Source organism: Aquarana catesbeiana, linkage group LG12 (genome assembly GCF_042186555.1).
Source record: "Aquarana catesbeiana isolate 2022-GZ linkage group LG12, ASM4218655v1, whole genome shotgun sequence".
Lineage (NCBI taxonomy): Eukaryota > Metazoa > Chordata > Amphibia > Anura > Ranidae > Aquarana > Aquarana catesbeiana.
This window is the reverse complement of record NC_133335.1, coordinates 198,864,121-198,882,962: the sequence shown is the minus strand read 5'-3', so window position 1 is coordinate 198,882,962 and position 18,842 is coordinate 198,864,121. Positions and strand designations below refer to the sequence as shown.

At 44.4% G+C, this 18,842-nt stretch overlaps 1 protein-coding gene across 2 annotated transcripts in view; it reads left to right on the top strand.

The window, feature by feature from the left end:
• DHX35 (DEAH-box helicase 35) overlaps window positions 1-18,842 on the top strand; it is a 112,837-nt gene that overhangs the window by 73,497 nt on the left and 20,498 nt on the right. For both annotated transcript variants that reach the window (XR_012236764.1, XM_073606393.1), the window contains exons 15-17: window positions 4,685-4,780; window positions 12,102-12,196; window positions 14,403-14,480. Coding sequence is in view for 1 of the 2 variants with exons in the window: in XM_073606393.1 (XP_073462494.1) it covers window positions 4,685-4,780; window positions 12,102-12,196; window positions 14,403-14,480 (269 nt within the window). In the remaining variant the exon portion in view is untranslated. The remainder of the gene's footprint in view (window positions 1-4,684; window positions 4,781-12,101; window positions 12,197-14,402; window positions 14,481-18,842) is intronic.

Here is an 18,842-nt window from a genome sequence, read left to right as displayed (position 1 = left end):
AACACCACAATCGTACCACTTTGGATCCGACTTTGCCCTGCGACTTGAAGTCCGACATGTGCCCTACTTCAATGAACAAGGATCCGACTTTGATCCTCAACATTACCAGGCACTGTGTCTGGTATGAATCTTTAGGGGTAACTTCACGCACAATGTAAAAAAACCTGGCGTGGGTTCCCCCTCCAAGAGCATACCAGGCCCTTCAGTCTGGTATGGGTTTTCAGGGAAACCCCACGCTGAAATAACGGCGTGGGGGTCCCCCCAATATCATTACCAGACCCTTATCCGAGCACAGTCTGACAGGTCAGGAAAAGGGGTGGGGACGAGCGAGCAAAGGGGGCCCCCAGATTTCGGCCCCCCACCCTATGTGAATGAGTATGGGGTACATTGTACCCCTACCCATTCACCTAAAAAAAAAAATGTCAAAAATAAAACACATTACACAGGTTTTTAATGTAATTTATTAAGGCAGCTCCGTCGTCTCTTCTGATTTCTCCTCCTTTTCCCAGCTCTTCTGCCTCCTCCACTGACGTCTTCTGCCTCCTCCACTGACGTCTTCTGCCTCCTCCACTGACGTCTTCTGCCTCTGCCTGCTCTTCTCCCCTCTCCGGGTCTTCTCCGCTGATGTCTTCTAGCCCTCTCCGGTTCTTCTCCCTCTGTCCACTGTCTTCTCCACTGCCCGGGTCCGATGTTGACTCGACGCTCTCCCCCGCTCTAATGCTGAGTGCGCGGTTATATTGGCATGGGGCGGGGTCACCGGAGGCCTGCCCCTTATGACGTCACTACCCCATCATGCCCTGGACGTGATGGGGCGGGCACGATGGGGCCCCTTATGACATCACCGCCCAGGGCATGATGGCAGTGACGTCATATGGGGTGGGGCCTCCAGATGACATCACCCAGTGACTCCACCTCATGTCCATATAAGTAGTGGCACACCGTGCACCCAGCATTAGAGCAGGAGAGAGCATCGAGTCAACATCGGGAGAAGACCGCGGACTGAGGGAGAAGAACCGGAGAGTGGAGAAGACCCGTTGAGAAGAAGAACTGGCAGAGGCAGAAGAGCCGGAGAGGGGAGAAGAAATCGGAAGAGATGACAGAGCTGTCTTAATAAATTACTTTAAAAACCTGTGTAATTTATTTTTGACTTTTTTTTTTTTTTTTTTTAGGTGAATGGGTACGGGTACATACTCACTCATTCACATAGTGTGGGGGCCGGAATCTGGGGGCTTCCAGAATCCAATAATCCCCCCACCCGCAGGCCCCAACAACCAACAGCCAGGGTTGTTGGGAAGAGGCCCTTGTCCTCATCAACATGAGCACAAGTCGCATGCCAAAGTCGGGTCAGTTAAGTTAACTTCAGTGATATTCAGTGGGCTGAAGTAGGATCAATGTCGGACCAAAGTAGTGCAGGGAGAATTTTCAAAGTTGGACCGACTTGTGTCGGACCAGTTAAGACGGCTCCCATAGGGAAACATTGATTTTCACACGTCATGCGACATGAGCTCCCAATGTCGGAGCGTTTGTCATACCAGTGTGAACCTGGCCTTAGCTTTACTGCTTGATGAGTTACATACCTGCTAATTGGACTTGGGCGATGATGGTGATTAATAGTCTATTGAATAGACCAGAGTCAGAGAGGTAATATCTAATGCCCCGTACACATGGTCGGACTTTGTTCGGACATTCCGACAACAAAATCCTAGGATTTTTTCCGACGGATGTTGGCTCAAACTTGTCTTGCATACACACGGTCACACAAAGTTGTCGGAAAATCCGATCGTTTTAAACGCGGTGACGTAAAACATGTACGTCGGGACTATAAACGGGGCAGTGGCCAATAGCTTTCATCTCTTTATTTATTCTGAGCATGCCTGGCACTTTGTCCGTCGGATTTGTGTACACACGATCGGAATTTCCGACAACGGATTTTGTTGTCGGAAAATTTTATCTCCTGCTCTCCAACTTTGTGTGTCGGAAAATCCGATGGAAAATGTCCGATGGAGCCCACACACGGTCGGAATTTCCGACAACACGCTCCGATCGGACATTTTCCATCGGAAAATCCGACCGTGTGTACGGGGCATTAAACTGCATTGCAGAACAAAGGAATGTATGTTATAGGCCTGTCTGTGCCATATAGCATAAGTTTGTAAATCACAAAATTGTTGACTGCGCACTTCAAAATGGTCTACCTATTTGCTTGGAGCTCAGATTTCCTGACATTGACAGAATATGGGTTGATTTACTAAAACTGGAGAGTGCAAAATCTGGTGCAATCAACCAACATCAGCTTGTCCAATTAAGCTTTGACAATAAAACCTGGAAGCTGATTTGTCTCTATGCAGAGCTGCACCAAATTTTGCACTCTCCATGTTTAGTAAATCAATCCCAATGCATCCTGACTTTTCTGTGCATACCTGTTACACCCTCTTGAGCAACCGAATTCTAGGGCATTCTGACAGCCAATGCTCCAACACTTCTGGGTAGAGTCAGAACATTGAGTCTTGCTCCTATACATTCCTGTTGGCCCTTCTTTATGATGGGCAGACTTACTGGCCAATAGGGATTTTTGAGAGGCAGGAAGGGACATGCAAGCTTCAACGATTTTAAGAAGTGCTGAAGCTTTGCCTGCCTAAATAGACTGTTATGCAACCATAATAGGAAGGTTGGGGAAGCTGCTGTAGGTGCCTCTAGTTACTTGCAATAGCTTGAAGTCTTTTCCCATTACAGAGTATCTGTAAGGATTTTTGTTTTAACAAACTTAAAACTATCTTTCATTTGATGAATTTTTGCCATACTTTGTTGTGTTTTTTAAATAGTTAGCATTTTATACTAGTGTTTTTTTTTTTTTTTATACATTAAACATAAAGGAACCTGCCAAAATGAAATCATAAGAGCTGCTATTACTCTCCTTTTTTGACAATGTACTTTCCAGGACTGTGATCCTTCCTATCCTTTTGAGAAGTCACTAACCTTGATCAAGCATGTCTATCAGCTCTTCCAACCCTTTATACTGGCTGGCTGTTTTGGGTCATTGACTTTAAGGAGCAAAACAAAGAATAGGAATACAGCCCCACAGCATGCAATTTCATAAACAATTCACCAATCACAGCTCCATATTACTACTCTGACAGGTTCCCCTTATGTGAAGTCATCCTCTTTAATGGAAAGTTAGTTGTATGTAAAGTTTTAAGTAATGCATCCAAAACTGTCTGGCCAACGGATTGTGGACACCTGACCATCACACTTATATGGGTGTCTTGGATATTCTGTTACAAAATCATGGGTGTTAATATGCAGTTAGTCCCCCTTTGCAGCTTTAACAGCTTCCACTCTTGGGAAGGCTTTCCATAAGATTTTGGAGAGTGTCTGGTGGAAATTGTACCCATTTACCCAAAATAATGTTTTCTCCCAAAACAGAAAAAGCCCTTTCCTAAACTGTTCCCACTAAGTTGGAAACTCTCAATTGTCTAAAATGTCTTTGTATGCTGCAAAATTTAAAAACTCAGGGAGCACTGATCCAAAGAGCAGTAAAATGTCATAGATAACAACCTTGTTCACCATAATAGTTTATTGGCAAATATGAAAAATGTGTAGTAAGTCTTAAAAAAGATAATGGAGCCTTATAGGCAAAATAGTAGTTAGCGAAATAAAATGCCCTGTGGACTCCTGCACTCAGAGTAGCTGTGACACTCACTCAAGAGCCTGAAAGATGGATGGATGGCTGTCCCACCTCCACCGCTGCTAGGAATAGGATGCTGCGGGTACCCCAGTGGTCCAGAGGTTCCCGTGGACAGATATCAATGGTGCGCCAGGGGAGGGAGGACAATATGTGAGCCCGAGGTCTCCAGATCACAGAACACCCAGGGAGAAGGAGGAAAATGCCTGCTCCGTTACCAGATGGTCTGAAGAATGGTGTGGTGCTGGTGATGAATCCAGGGGAGCTGACAACAGCACGACTCCCGGGTCTCCGGAAACCAGAGCTCAGGCTAGCGATTGGTCATGTGACAAAGGAGGTCCCCCGCATCACATGACCCATCGCTAGCCGGTTGGAGCCCATCTGTGTCTGGATTGTTGGATGCAGCTGTTGGGGAGCTGGTGTTGTCAGCCCCCCTGCTTCCTTTACATCATCACCAGCACCGCACCATTTTTCGGATCATCTGGTAACGAAGCTGGCATTTTCTGCCTTCTCCTTGGGCGTTCTGTGATCCGGAGACCTCAGGTTCACATATTGTCCCCCTCCCCTGGCGTACACGTTTTTTCTCTATGACATTAATACCACTCTTTGGATCAGCGCTCCCTGATTTGTTTTTATTTGCTTGTCCTCATCTGGTCTTTTGAGTTTGGGTGCAGCGGCCAGAGTTTGGTATTTCTCAAGGCTTCCTGGGTTTCCATTTTTGCGCCTGGCTCTTTGTGGTATGCTGCATAAATAACTGTACCCTTCAGCGGAAACACCTGAACTCAGTAATTTGGAAGGGTTTCCACAAACTTTTGGCCATATAGTGTATCTTGGGGACTTCTGTGTTGAGATAAGCAGCCTAAAGTCTTCGCTAGCCCTGCTGCAGCCAATAGAAAAAAATGATGGTGTCAATCTTCTCTAATGGATTCTCCTAATATAGATAAACCAAATGCTTATTATTGTTATAACCAAAAGAACCCTCTTTGAAATTTTGTCTCTTAGGTCTGGATAAGCATTGCCGACTGACAGAACCTCTTGGTGTGCGAATGGCGGAGTTCCCTCTCAATCCTATGTTTGCCAAGATGCTTTTAGAATCAGGTACATTTCAAATGAGCATTTACATATGCTTGAAGGTAGTTTTAAAAAGTTTTTTTTCAAGAGTTGAAGTAAATCAAATATCCATAATGCTTACTAAAAAATTTTAAAGTATGGATTGATGAGTGTTGCTGGAGGACCTCTCATTATTCATTGTGACCAAAGATCATTAACCTGTATCATTTCTTTTTCCTTTTTTGGCTACTACACCGACAATTGTGAGTTATAGTTGTTACCTGTTTGCTTTCTTTTCAATTTGCCATCCTAGGCTTTCTATTGATGCACACAGTGTGGGGAGACACAACTCTAGTCTCTGAATGCAAGTGTGGCTCCATAGGGTGCTTCCGGAGAAAGGCGAACCTGGGACAGCTTAAAGTGTTTCTAAAGCCTTAAGGTTTTACCTTAAAGCAGTAGTAAATTGCTTTTTCTTTATCGTACATCATGGGACACAGAGCCTTAAGTAATTACTTAATGGGTTATAGGCCACCTTCAGGTTTTGACACTGGTAAACCCAATCAAAGGAAGTTTACTCCCTTTATAACCCCTCCTCCTTCCAGGAGCACATCAGTTTTTTCGCCAGTGTCTAAGGTGTTGGTCACGAGTGAAGACGTGCTCTGAGGAGCTCCAGGAGGGATCCATGCTGGATTTAAATTCCTCCATAGAAAGAAACCAGATCCATCCAAAAATGCCACTGAGGCCTAAAATGGATGGTACCTGGGACCTTGTATCCGAAGCACGAGGTTTTGCCTGTAGTGCCTCTCTTTGTAGGGCTGGACCCCAGGAACCCAGGGCTTAGGTCTTGCTACATTATCTAAAGCTTCCTGATGGGTGCATTGTACAGAGCCCAAGGGAGTGGAACCCCTTTTTAGGGACCCGGTCCTTGAAAGTTTGCTAAACGCAGCCCGCCGTGATGGGTGAAGGTTGGATTTTCTGTTAATTCAGCAAAATCCCGCAGCGAGGATAAGGTAAGGGAAGAAACTTGGGTATTAAAAACATCTATGTATGTCTTCCATTAAAGGAAAAAATGTTGTCATGCCCTAAAATCTCTACTAGATGGAGTCTATGCACATACCTTACTCTGTTGTCTTCACTGTTAGCTCATTCTGTGTCTGGTTGCACAGCGTGTGGAGGGAGACTTGCAAGGTAAAAAAAAAATCAGCAAAAAATATCTTTTTCTCTCCCTGATGGGACCAAAGGGGTTAGGGGGACAGCAGCGCTGCATCCCCCTTACATCACCCCACCCCCCGCCATGGGGGATGCAGAGGTCCCGCTATATTACCGCTAAAAGTTTGTTTTGTTGTGACTTACATCCCCCCCCCTTGTGTTGGGTCTGGGAGCCGAAATACGCTCAGGCATGGGAAACGGTTTAAACAAAAAAAGGGGCGGGATTTTTTGGAGGGGCGGGGCCTAAACGCAGGTGCTGTGAACGTCCACGAGGATGCACGCCAGGCTAAAAGCAGATAAATACAACAGCTGTGACAGTCTCCCCTCTGCTGATGAGGAGGAAACAAGCTGCCTGCAACACAGGGACACACGAGCTGTGGGACACGTATGGGTTGCAAAACTGGCATTCCTGATTCAGGAAGGACACTCTTTTTCCAGCACTAGGCTGAACTTTATAGAGGATTTAAAAGTCATGACTATTTTCAGTGATTTGTTGCAATTTGTATAGCGTTTTTGTACTTAGGACTATGCCTACCAAAAATAACATCACAAAAAACAAAAAGTAAGTGTTTCACCCCCAGGCATTGGGATCTCGAGCTGTATTTCCACGCTGTCATCCTCACCTGAATTACCAATTATGGCAAACCAGGGTGAGCCATTGGAACAAATTGATGGTGCAGCTGCCTCTCACATCTCAGCACCTGTATACGTGACTGAAGATGCCCTTTCCTCCTCCCACCAGGGTCTGGAAGAAAGATTAGCGGCTTTAATCGCATCCTCCATTCAAATGGATGGAAAGCGTACTAGGTCCCCTTCCCCCACTTCAGAACCTTTGCAAGGGGAACAGTGGGCACAGGATGAGGTGTTACCCTCAATCGATCAGGAAGAAAAGCAAACCGATGATTCCTCTATAGAGGAAACAACAGTAGATGAACCTTTTTCAGCCTCTCAATCTTAGAAATTGCTGATACAATCTCTTACAGAAATGGTTTGTTCCACTTTCATGCTGCCTCTAACAGAGTCTCATGAAAACTCGGCCTCTTCCTTAGGTTCTTTAAAACCTTCCCATCCTTTGCATGTGTTTCCAGCACATGCATTACTAGAACAGCTTATTTTTGCTGTATGGGATCACCCGGATAAACATTTTCTCCCTCCTAAGAGATTTTCAATTCTCTATCCTCTGGAGGAGAAATTCTCCAAAAAATGGAAAGTACCACCAATTGACGCTGCGATTTCCAATGTGAATAATAACCTAACTTGTCCTGTAGACAAGGATCCAACAGATAAGAAGTTGGAATCCCTGCTAAAATCTGCATTTTCCATAGTAGGTTCCGTCACTCAGCCCGCAGTCACCGTGATAGGTGTCTGCCAATCCCTAAAGGACCAATATAAACAGGCCCATAGAGAGCTTCCTGCACAACAAGCTCGGGATTTGGCTAAACTACCTAAGGCATTAGGTTTTGTCATAGATGCCATCAAAGATTTTATTCACCAGGCATCCCGCCTTACGCTTATGCTTGTACATGTAGCGCACTACCCCCGAAGGAGCTGCTGTTTGTTGTTCTATCCATAAATCACATTCACCACCTAGCACATCGCAGCCCATAAAAATAGAAACAGTCCATATTGTACTTTTCTCTTGCTTTTTTTTGCATAACTTGAACTGGGACAGGGAAAGGGTTTTCTGAGATGCTCTTTCACTTCTGCATAATCTTTCCTTGGCCCTCTAATGCAAATACTTAGAACAATGCGGATAATGAAAAGTCACTCTGAATAACTTTTCATGGGAGAAACTGGTGTAGCATGGTCTTTGAGAATACATAGGGTGGATAGCAAAGAGTCACTCTGAATAACTCTTCACATATAGGCTTTGGTAGATTTACTTTAGAGAATACATAGGCTGTGTAGTAAAGAGTCACTCTGAATAACTCCTCACCCGTAGGCCTTTTTAGAACAATCTGTGTCTCCATTTATGCTCGGAGCTCTACCTCCGCCTTTTGACCACTACTTCCATTTGTACAGTACTTCTACGTTGGGCTAAAGAAGACATTACTCTGAATAATTCCTCCCGCTTGACTGATTGGATTTCCAGGGCTTTGTTGAACCAAAAGTCACATGCCATCGTCACTTGTTTCCCTGACTTGCGTACCAACATCCCTCAGCCTCTGGTAGTACTGCTCCCCTGGGCTTTCACTTACTTGATCAACAGTCCATGTGCCACTCACAAACAGTCGATCACCCAGTCTTCTTCTTCCGCTTAGCTCCTACTTCCTCCTGATGGCTTTTCCATCCCTCCTCTCCGGTCTGGCACGCTCCCCCTCCCCGTGGGTGGCGTCCAGCTATACCAGCTGCTACATGCTGCACGGTGTCTCCTATTCCAACTCCTCTGCTCCGCGTGGCCTGGTCCCCCCTCCCCGCAGAGGGGCTCACCTTCTCTCCCTCCCCGAAGGGGGGCTCTCTCCTCTCTCTCCTTTTCCTTTTCTCCTCCTCCTCCCAGCATGCAACCCCAGCTTATATGGGAGTCTCACCTCCTGCCAAACAAATTAATGATTGGCCAGAACTCCACACATGAGCTGCCTGCCACTCAGATCCCAAGTTCAACCTCTCTTCCAGAACCATTTCCACTGAAAGCATGAGGAGGCATCTCTGGACCCAAGCACAGGTGGCCACACCCTGCACTACACTGACACTCCCAGCCCCCAGAATAAACAACCAGGCCTGAAATAGTAATACAGGCCTGACTAAATTTACCTGAAACTGAATGCTGTCATTTAAACACAGAAACATCACCTACCTTCAGGTAGTGACCGCTACATATGCATAGAATCCTGTGGTTAAAAAATTGGTCAGCTGAAACCCCATGTAAAAACCTCCTAACTGGGTTCCCCTTTCATGGGGAACGACTATTTGGAGAAGACTTGGACAAATATATCCAAACAATTTATAGTGGGAAAAGTACTCTTTTATCAGTCAAAAGAAAATATAAACGCCCTTCATTTAAACGGGCTCTTTCCTCTGCGCCAGGGGCTTCCACCTCTAGGCAGTGGCGACGGCCTCCGCTGTCAGATTCTGTAGGAAAACCTCAGGTTTAGACCCAGGCTCAAAAGAAGCCCTGGGGTACTAAATCTGCAAAACAGAATCCTAAAGCCTCATCCTGAAGAGGTAACCCCCCTCACCAAGGTGGGGGGGAAGACTTCTGCAATTTTCAGAAGTCTGGAAAAAGGAAATTCAGGACAGATGGGTCATCTCCACGGTAACGCTGGGATACAAGCTGGAATTTCGGGACTTTCCACCGCCTCGTTTCCTGAGATCAAGCGTTCCCAATGATCCAGAGAAAAGACAATTTGCCTGTTTCAGGCACTAGACCGATTAATATCTCAAGGGGTGTATAGAGAGATCCCCACAAAAAAGCAAGGTCTGGGGTTTTATTCAAATCTTTTCATGGTACCAAAACCAAATAGAGACGTCAGACCCATTCTAGATCCAAGAAAGCTAAATCAGTTCCTGAAGATATGCTCCTTTTGCATGGGGACAAGGTTAGTAGTTTATATCCTTCTAGGAGGAGAACTTCTGGCGTCAATCAACATCAGGGATGTCCCTATATTTTCCGCTCATCAAAAGTTTCTGCGGTTCGAGTTAGAACAGCAGCATTTCCAGTTTGTAGCCCTGACCTTCTGGCTAGCCACAGCACCACGGGTGTTCACCAAAGTGCTGGCCCCACCTCTCGCCTGGTTAAGGACACAGGGCATAACAGTCGTAGCGTACCTAGACGATCTATTGCTTATAGATCAATCGGTGGCTCATTTGGAGCAAATCGTACGCATTACAACCAACTATCTGAAAAGTTTGGGTAGGATTTTCAACCTAGAGAAATCTTCCTTAATACCGCTAAAAAGGCTGGAGTACTTGGGTCTGATCATAGACACAGCCCAGGAAAGGTTGTTCTTGCCTCAGGCAAAAATCAAGTTCATAAGAGAACTGGTGCGGAGGGTCAGGTCAAATGACAATCCCTCCATTCGCCTCTGCATGAGGTTGCTAGGAACCATGGTGGCTTCATTCGAAGCAGTTCCCTATGCCCAGTTCCATTCAAGACTGTTGCAAAACAGTATCATGTCTGTTTGGAACAAAACAATTCAAGCTTTAGACTTACCAATGCAGCTGTCCCCAAGAGTGTCCCAAAGCCTCACTTAGTGGTTACTAACCCAGAATCTGCTGAAAGGAAGATCCTTCAGACCAGTCATCTGGAAAGTGGTAACGACGGATGCCAGCCTTTTCAAGAATCTTGCCCATCAATATCCTAGAGATTCGGGCAGGCCGTCTGGCTCTAAAAGCCTGGGCTTTCAGGTTACGGGATTGTTCTATCAGGATTCAATCGGACAATGCCACAGCTGTGGCCTATATCGATCACCAAGGGGGCACCAAAAGTCTCTAAGCACAGAGAGAGGTGAACCATATTCTAACTTGGACAGAAAGGAATGTCCCATGCCTTTCGTCAGTCTTCATTCCGGGAGTAGAGTATTGGCAGGCGGACTACTTAAGTCACCAGAAGTTATTCCCAGGGGAATTGTCTCTTCACCCCGACATATTTTGGGCTGTTTGCCAAAGATGGGGGACTCCGGATGTGGATCTTCTGGCATCCAGGTTCAACATGAAGTTGGTCAACTTTGTGGCCAGAACAAGGGATCCATTCGCATGCGGAACGGATGCGTTGGTAACCACATGGGTTCAGTTCTCACTGATCTATGCATTCCCCCCTATTCAGTTGCGGCCTCGGGTTATCTCTACCCTGATTAATGCAAGGAAGCCAGCTTCCAGAACTACTAGCACACTATGTGAAACTTGCATTAAAACAAAGCACTTCAGCGATGTGCTGTCACTGCTGAAGGTACATCCATCTTCACCCGGTCTTCCTTCCGGGTTTGCGGACTCCGGATGTGTCAGTAGCCGGACCCACGATAACGTGACTCCTGCGTATGCACGCAGGAGCCGCCATTTACAGCACAGTACTCTGAAGGAACGGCACAGTATGCCATTCTTTCAGAGCACATGTGCCACTGACGTCACCGGCTGCATCAAAAGTAAATATATTCTTGCATGTTTAGGAGATATTTACTGTACCTATAGGTAACCCTTACTATAGGCTTACCTATAGTCATGCATGGGAGTTTACTCCCACTTTTATGCATTAAGGTAAAAAACTTCTGTGATCAGTCTGCCTCCCAGATCTCCTTTATACTTTCCAGAGCCCAATCTCGATCCAGCAATGTGCACAAGAGCTGAGGCTCTCCCGGCTCTGTACTGGTTCTCCTAGCTCTATCACTGGGCAGATTGATAGGAGCGGGAGCCAATGGCTCCCTCTCCTGTTAATTAAATCCTATGGTGAGGGAGCCAAGCCCTGCTGTCTGTGCCAATATACATACAGCGAGGCTCAAGAGCGAGCCCGTCATGTGTGCCAGCATAGGAAGCGGCTTCCTATGTGGCACATGAAGAAGAGGAGCAGCCAAGAGCCCTTGCGGGGGGCCCCAAAAGAGGAGGATTGGGGCTGCTTTGTGCACCTCTCCCTAATATCCATTGATTGTGCAGGGTTTGATTACTGCCCCCACCCACAATTTGTGCTGCCAGGACAAGAGCAGCCTGGAGAGGAGGTGGGGGAGGTAATCAAGCCCTGTACAGTCCAATCTGAGAGCATTCTGTGTTAACTCTTGTGTACAGGGAGGAGGGAAAGAGCACATCCTGCACTTGCTACTTGTTAAGGACAAGGTAGGTGGCCTACACAGCATTCAGGGTTGCCGACAGAAGTAGTGAGAAGAAGAGAGAGCCAGGAGGTACAGACGGTGCTCTCGCCCTCCTCTCTGTACACACAGATACACAGTGCTTTTTAACCAAGTAATTGGGAAAAGTCAGCTGCTGGGGGACCACCGGCAAGGCTGGGGATTGGTCCTATGCCCCCTGCCTGCCTTTTGCAAAAATGACTGCCTTCATATAGATATATAACTACAAACTATATATAAAACCCAAATTTCTTTAAACTGACTACCATAAATACATCAAGATACATAAATACTTACATAAATACTTCAACATGATCTCTTAATTTGGGGGGGGGAGTGTAAAATAAAAATAAAATAAAAAGTAAAACTATACATTTCATTTCTTTAAGGCAATTTTGGATGCTCAGCTGAAATTTTAAGTATTGCAGCTATGATGCAAATTCAGAATGTCTTTGTTGTTCCTCCAAACCAGAAATCGCAAGCGGTGAGTAAACTTTGTTATGAAATATTATAATTGGAAGTCCAGTTGTCACAAAGTTCAAAAACACAGGCAAAGAAGTTAATTTATTGTGCTGTTTTTATATCTTCATATGTAGAAAAGTGTCATCTGCAGTGCCTGCAAATTTGTAGTTTGGAGACAGCATGAGTAGGGTAATTATTACAAGACGTAGATAGCATGGCACAACTTTAAACTAGAACTCTATCCAAAGCTTTTCATTTCTTTTGGAGAGATGAATAGTTTGTTCTCTTCTGAACATAAATGCTGTCTGTTGAGATTTTCCCTACATTTTTGTGAAACATGTTCTGTCACCAGGATCTCTGTGCTGAGGGTTGAGAGGGTTAAAAGGAGGGTTACAGGGTGCGCTAGTATAAGGATTTTAGGTAGAGTAATAGAACATAGGGCACTTCTGGATCCTGTATCAGTGTGAGTGGAGCCTTGGATTCCAAAAGAAGTGTGGGCGGGAGGTGTAGAAACTAATAACACTGGCACCCAAGCAGCTCTTCTAAGAGTGGAAGCAATTCTGGCTGGCAAAGAGAGAGGTGGAGAAGGCGCTCCTAAGTGCAGTATTAAACAGTTTATTAGACCAACACGATAAAATACAATTATGAGATGTAGGTGTGTAACGGGCTGACAATCACGAACTGAGACCAGGTTCCTGCCCCTGTGGCTCCGAGCCCCCTAGCCAACCGGCAGCAGTGGGAGAGATGGAAGAACCAATATGAGGAGAATCTGTTGTTCTGGGGTAGCGGTGGACCGCACAGACCAGAAGTGACGTCAGGATGTGGTCAGTTACATGTTTCGGAACATGCGCTCAACGCTCCTTCCTCAGACCAAAATCCTTGGTCTGGGGAAGGAGCGTTGTGCGCATGCTCCGAATTGTGTAACTGCCCACATCCTGACATCGGAGATTGGTTCATCCATATTTCCAGCAGCAGTGGGATAAACCAATGGATGGATGGATGAACCAACAGGAGGAGAATCTATTGTTCTGGAACGCATGCCACATTCGTGGACCGCACAGACCGGAAGTGATGTCAGGATGTGGGCATTTGCACAATTTGGAGCATCTGCACAACGGTCCTACCTCAGACTAAGATTTTTGGTCTGAGGAAGGAGCGTTGTGCGCATGCTCTGAAACGCGTAACTGACCACATCCTGACGTCACTTTCGGTCTGTGTGGTCCAAAAGCATGGCGTGAGTTCCACCGCTACCCCGGATGACGGATCCTCCTATTGGTTCATCTATCTCTCCCACCGCTGCTGGGGACTCAGAGCCACAGGGGCGGGAACCTGGTCTCGGTTTGTGATTGTCAGATGAGCCCGTTACACACATACATCTTGTAAGTGTAAATTTTATTGTGTTGGTCTAATAAATTGTTTAATACTGCACTTAGAAGCACCTTCTCCACCTCTCTCTTTATTTGTGGGGGAATAGGAAGGGTAAGGTTTATTGAGAGGTTTAGTTTTAGGGTTGCATGGAGGGTTAGTGTGGGGGTTACTGGGCCTGCTAGTGTTGGGGGTTACTGGGAGGGCCAGTGTTATAGTTACAGGAAAAATTGGTATTGGTCATCCAGGGAGGATAAGGGTTAGGGTTACTTGAAAGGTTAATGTGAGGGTTGCAGGAAGGGTTATTGTTTGGGTTAACAGGGCAGATTAGTATAGGTTACTGGGAAGGTTAGTATTAATGATAAGGTTGCAGGGAGGGTTAGGTACAGGAAATAAGTAATGTAAAGGGCTCCTATGGGTTGGGGATCTATGCACACTGAAAGTGAATTACTATTTCTTAGCCTAATGTGACAAACAAGTTTCCTGGTCCCCTCTTTATTTACTGTTTCCAATCAGTCCTGTGGATCATCTGGTTGGTGGCTGATGACATTCCCCATAGAAATATATAGATCATTCACTCAAAAGAGAAATAGCAAGGAGTTGAACCAGAGCCAACCCCAAACAGTCACAGTAGGACCAGATATAGGGGTGAACTCCACACTAAGAACATAGACTACAGTAGTGCACAGGAAGACATTTTACAATGAAAATAATATGGCATTTCTGAACATTGAAAAGAACAGGAAAAAGATTACCAGTGGCTTTTTATAAATCTCTTGAAAGAACGGATAGTTTGACATGTGCAAAAAGTGTACATTTTGGAATGTATAAGTGTTTGTTTTTTTTACCATGTTTGTTAACAGATAAGAGAACATCGGAAATTTGCTGTAGAAGAGGGGGATCATCTAACCATGTTAAATGTGTATGAGGCCTTTATCAAGGTAGGAACTGTTTTTTTGTTTTGCATCTTTTCTCCATAACATACATTTATAATATACCATTAGGTCCATATATATTTGGACACAGGCAAATTTTTTGTTTTTTTTCAGGTATTTACCAAAACATATTTAAGCTATAATTCTATATGGGATATGGGCAGAAAGTGCACACTCGCAGGTTTCATTTGAGAGTATGTACATCCAAATCGGAGGAAGGGTTTAGGAATTACAGCTCTTGGAAATAGCCACCCCCTCCTTTTTCAAGGGATCAAAAGTAATTGGACAATTGAATCGAAAGCTGTTTCATGGCCAGGTGTGCGCTACTCCTTCGGATTGCAGGATCCTCTCTATGGTATTGAAAAACCCATTCACAACATCCAAACAAGTGAAGGAGGTGGCCTATCATTGTCAAAGTTTACAATCAATAGAAATCTTCACGAGAGCAAATACAGAGGGTTAACCACAAAGTGCAAACCATTCATAAGCCTGAAGAATAGAAAAGCCAGTTTAGATTTTGCCAAAAAACATCTAAAAATGTCAGACCAGTTCTGGAAAAGTATTCTTTGGAAGGATTAAACTAAGATTAATCTGTACCAGAATGACTGGAAGAATAAAGTGTGAAAGCTTGAAACAGCTCATGATCCAAAGTACACAACGTCATCTGTAAAACATGGTGGAGGCCTTGTGATGGCTTGGGCATGCGTGGCTTCCAGTGGCACTGGGTCATTGACATTTATTGATGATGAGACAGAAGCACCCGGATGAATTCTGCAGTGCTTAGAGATATGCTGTCAGCCCAGATTCAGCCAAATGCAGCAAAGTTGATTGGACGGCGCTTCACAGCATTTCACAGCTTCTAAAACACACTGCAAAAGCAACCCAGGAGCTTTTGAAGGAAAAGAAGTGGAATATTCTGCAATGGCCAAGTCAATCACCTGATCTCAACCCAATATGAGCATGCTGAAGGCAAAACTAAACGCAGAAAGACCCGCAAATAAAGAACAACCGAAGACAGCAGTTAGCGCCTGGCAAAGCATCAGAAAGGAGGAGAGCCAGTCTTTGGTAATGTCCATGGGTTCCAGACTTCAGGCAGTTATTGCCAGGAAAGGATTCCCAACAAAATATTAAAAATAAACATTTTATTTATGATTATATTAATTTGTCCAATTACATTTTAGCCCCTGAAAATGGGGGATACTGTGTATAAAAATGGTTGCAGTTCCTAAAATTTATACTTGACATTTATGTTCAACCCCTTGAATTAAAGCTGAAAGTCTGCACTTCAAATTAATTTGGATTGTTTAATTTTATTCTGGTGGTATACAGAGCCAAAAGTATGAAAATTGTGCCTGTGTCCAAATATATATGGACCTAACTGTACATATGACATATATGTATATTAGAGAATACCAGTATCCAGATTACTTTATAATGGTGCTTTTAGATATCTTTACATGCATTTTTTAACACGTAGGGGTTCATTTTCTAAAACTGGAGAGTGCAAAATATCGTGCAGCTGTGACCAATCGGCTTCTAACTTTAGCTTGTTCAAATAATCTTTGAGAAAAAAATCTGGAAGCTGTTTGGTTTCTATGCAGAGCTGCACCAGATTTTGCACTCTCCAGTTTTAGTAAATCAACCCCATTGAGTGCCTCAAATTCATCATAATATAATGGTCAAGTTTGGTTAGTGTTGAGTGTTGACTCTACACTTTTTGCTCCCAGCGGGTTCTTATTGGTCTGTTGCTACCATGGTTGGTACTACAGGGCAGAAGGAATGCCTGAGAGGAGACAAGTCAACCTAACACTACCAGGAAGTGCTTAAAGGATAAGTTCACCTTTTCAGAAAAAATAAATGCACATTTTTTTGCAGAATTTGCATTTATTATTTTTTGTTGCAGGAGCCTGTAAAGCACTGCAACAGCGATCAGCAGATCGCTGATGCAATGTGGGTCTCCTGCAGACCTGTCAGTGTTTCTGCTTCCTCGTATGAAGAAGCCGATATATGCTGACAGAAAGAATGAATGAAATACCACAGCGCTCACAGCACTGTGATAGTTCATTGAAAAACTACAAGCCGACAGCTGCAAAGGCTCCCATACCTTGCAGTTTTCCATTCACAGAGCGCTGTGAATGAGTGACGCGGGTGGAGCCCCGCACTGCCACTGTTTTTGTTTTTTTGTTGTTTTTTTTTTTAACAGCTAGTGGGCGGAGCAGACCCCCCCCCTGCTAGCTGGCACAGCGTGGATCAGGGGGGTGCAGGGGACGGTGCATTCATAACATGTTACAGGTTACACCTTGAATATGGGTGTAACGCGTAACATGTTATGAAAGGTGAACTTATCCTTTAAACCTGCTTTGTTGTACAATATATGGCTAAGAGATTGTGCTCTTCACCCCTATTTGATCTTGTTGGACAGCACATTTTAAAACTGTGGGCATTATTATTGAATTGTCACTCCTTGCAGCCTCCACTCTTCTAGGAAGCTTTCCACAAGATTCTGGGTTGTGTTTCTGGAAATTTGTGCCTATTCAGCCAAAAGAACATTTGTGAGGTCAGGCACTGATGTTGGATCAGAAGACTGGCTCATGAGCGGTGTTCAAATGAACCCCCATGGTGTTTGCTACGGTCGAGGTTAGGGCTCTGTGAAGTCAACTTGACGTACACACAGACCTTGTCAAAACCATGTCTTTATAGAGCTGTCTTTGTGAACGTGGGCACAATCCTTCAGGAAACGAAAATGGCAGTCTCCAAGGTTGGAAGGTCACAAGGTTGGAAAGACACAATTGTTTAAAATGTCTTTGTATACTGTAACAATAACAGTACCCTTCACTGGAATAACCTGAATTCAATCATTGGGAGGGATGTCCACATACTGTTTAGGGTGTTGAAGATTGTTTGTAAAAGCATGCATTGTAGTCTGTAATATATTAGGTACCTTTATGGTACTTACATAACTAGCTGCTGGGTGCTGCTTTTGGTGTGTATGTTGCTATTAGAAGGCAGTAGCATTACTACTTCTTCTATACTTCAACATACTTTAAAGAATAAGTTCACTTTTGAAACATTTTACATGTTCCACTCATTTTTTTGATTACAAATGATTTTATTGAAAGATCATGAACATACATGTATTATATCAGACAAAGTCATTCAGCTTACATAAAAGATGTTGTCTGTCAGACATGGGGAGATGTTGAAGTCGAGATAAAGAGGATCAACACATATAGAATACTTTTCAGTATATAGTATAACAGTCTTATGCCCCGTACACACGGTCGGACTTTGTTCGGACATTCCGACAACAAAATCCTAGGATTTTTTTCCGACGGATGTTGGCTCAAACTTGTCTTGCATACACACAAATTTGTCGGAAAATCCGATCGTTTTAAACGCGGTGACGTAAAACATGTACGTCGGGACTATAAACGGGGCAGTGGGCAATAGCTTTCATCTCTTTATTTATTCTGAGCATGCGTGGCACTTTGTCCGTCGGATTTGTGTACACACGATCGGAATTTCCGACTACGGATTTTGTTGTCGGAAAATTTTATCTCCTGCTCTCCAACTTTGTGTGTCGGAAAATCCGATGGAAAATGTCCGATGGAGCCCACACACGGTCGGAATTTCCGACAACACGCTCCGATCTGACATTTTCCATCGGAAAATCTGACCGTGTGTACGGGGCATTAGAAGTTTGTACATCATACATGGGTATATCTAAGGAAAATTACAGGGTTAAAACAGAGGGTGTCCCAATGTTTCCATTTCTTATTGTAAATATGCATGGTATCAAATAAAGTGTGTTCCACTCTTTTTTAAGGTGGAACATGTAACATTTTTCATCATCTACAGCCTTTCCCGATCCCTGTGACAGTGGGTCGGGGCTCTTCTCCCACCACCCGCTGCCACTATTTGAAAACAGGGCTTCACCCTCATGGCCATGTCATTAATTCACAGTTTCCGGGGGAATGAATGCCTACAAGTTCCACCAGCCATTGCGGCTGACTGCTTGTAGTTTTCAATGAGCAGCGAGGGCAATGGTGAGTGTCCTCGTAGTCCATTGAAAATCCTGTTCTCAGATAATTGCCTGCCTGTATGAGGTACGAGTAGACCGCTATCCTGAGAGTCTGCAGGAGATGGAATTTGTGCCCTCAGTCTGCTGATCATGGGTGCAATGCTCTGCAGGTTACTTAGAAAAATAATAATATTAATAATAATGTTGTATTATGATCTGTGCAATGTGATAAAAAATACCAAAAATAACTTATCATTATTGTTGGAAATTATTATGTCAAAACCCCCCCAAAAAAAATAATAATAATAAATGCACGTTGCAAAAAAAGTGCATTTGTTTATTTTAAA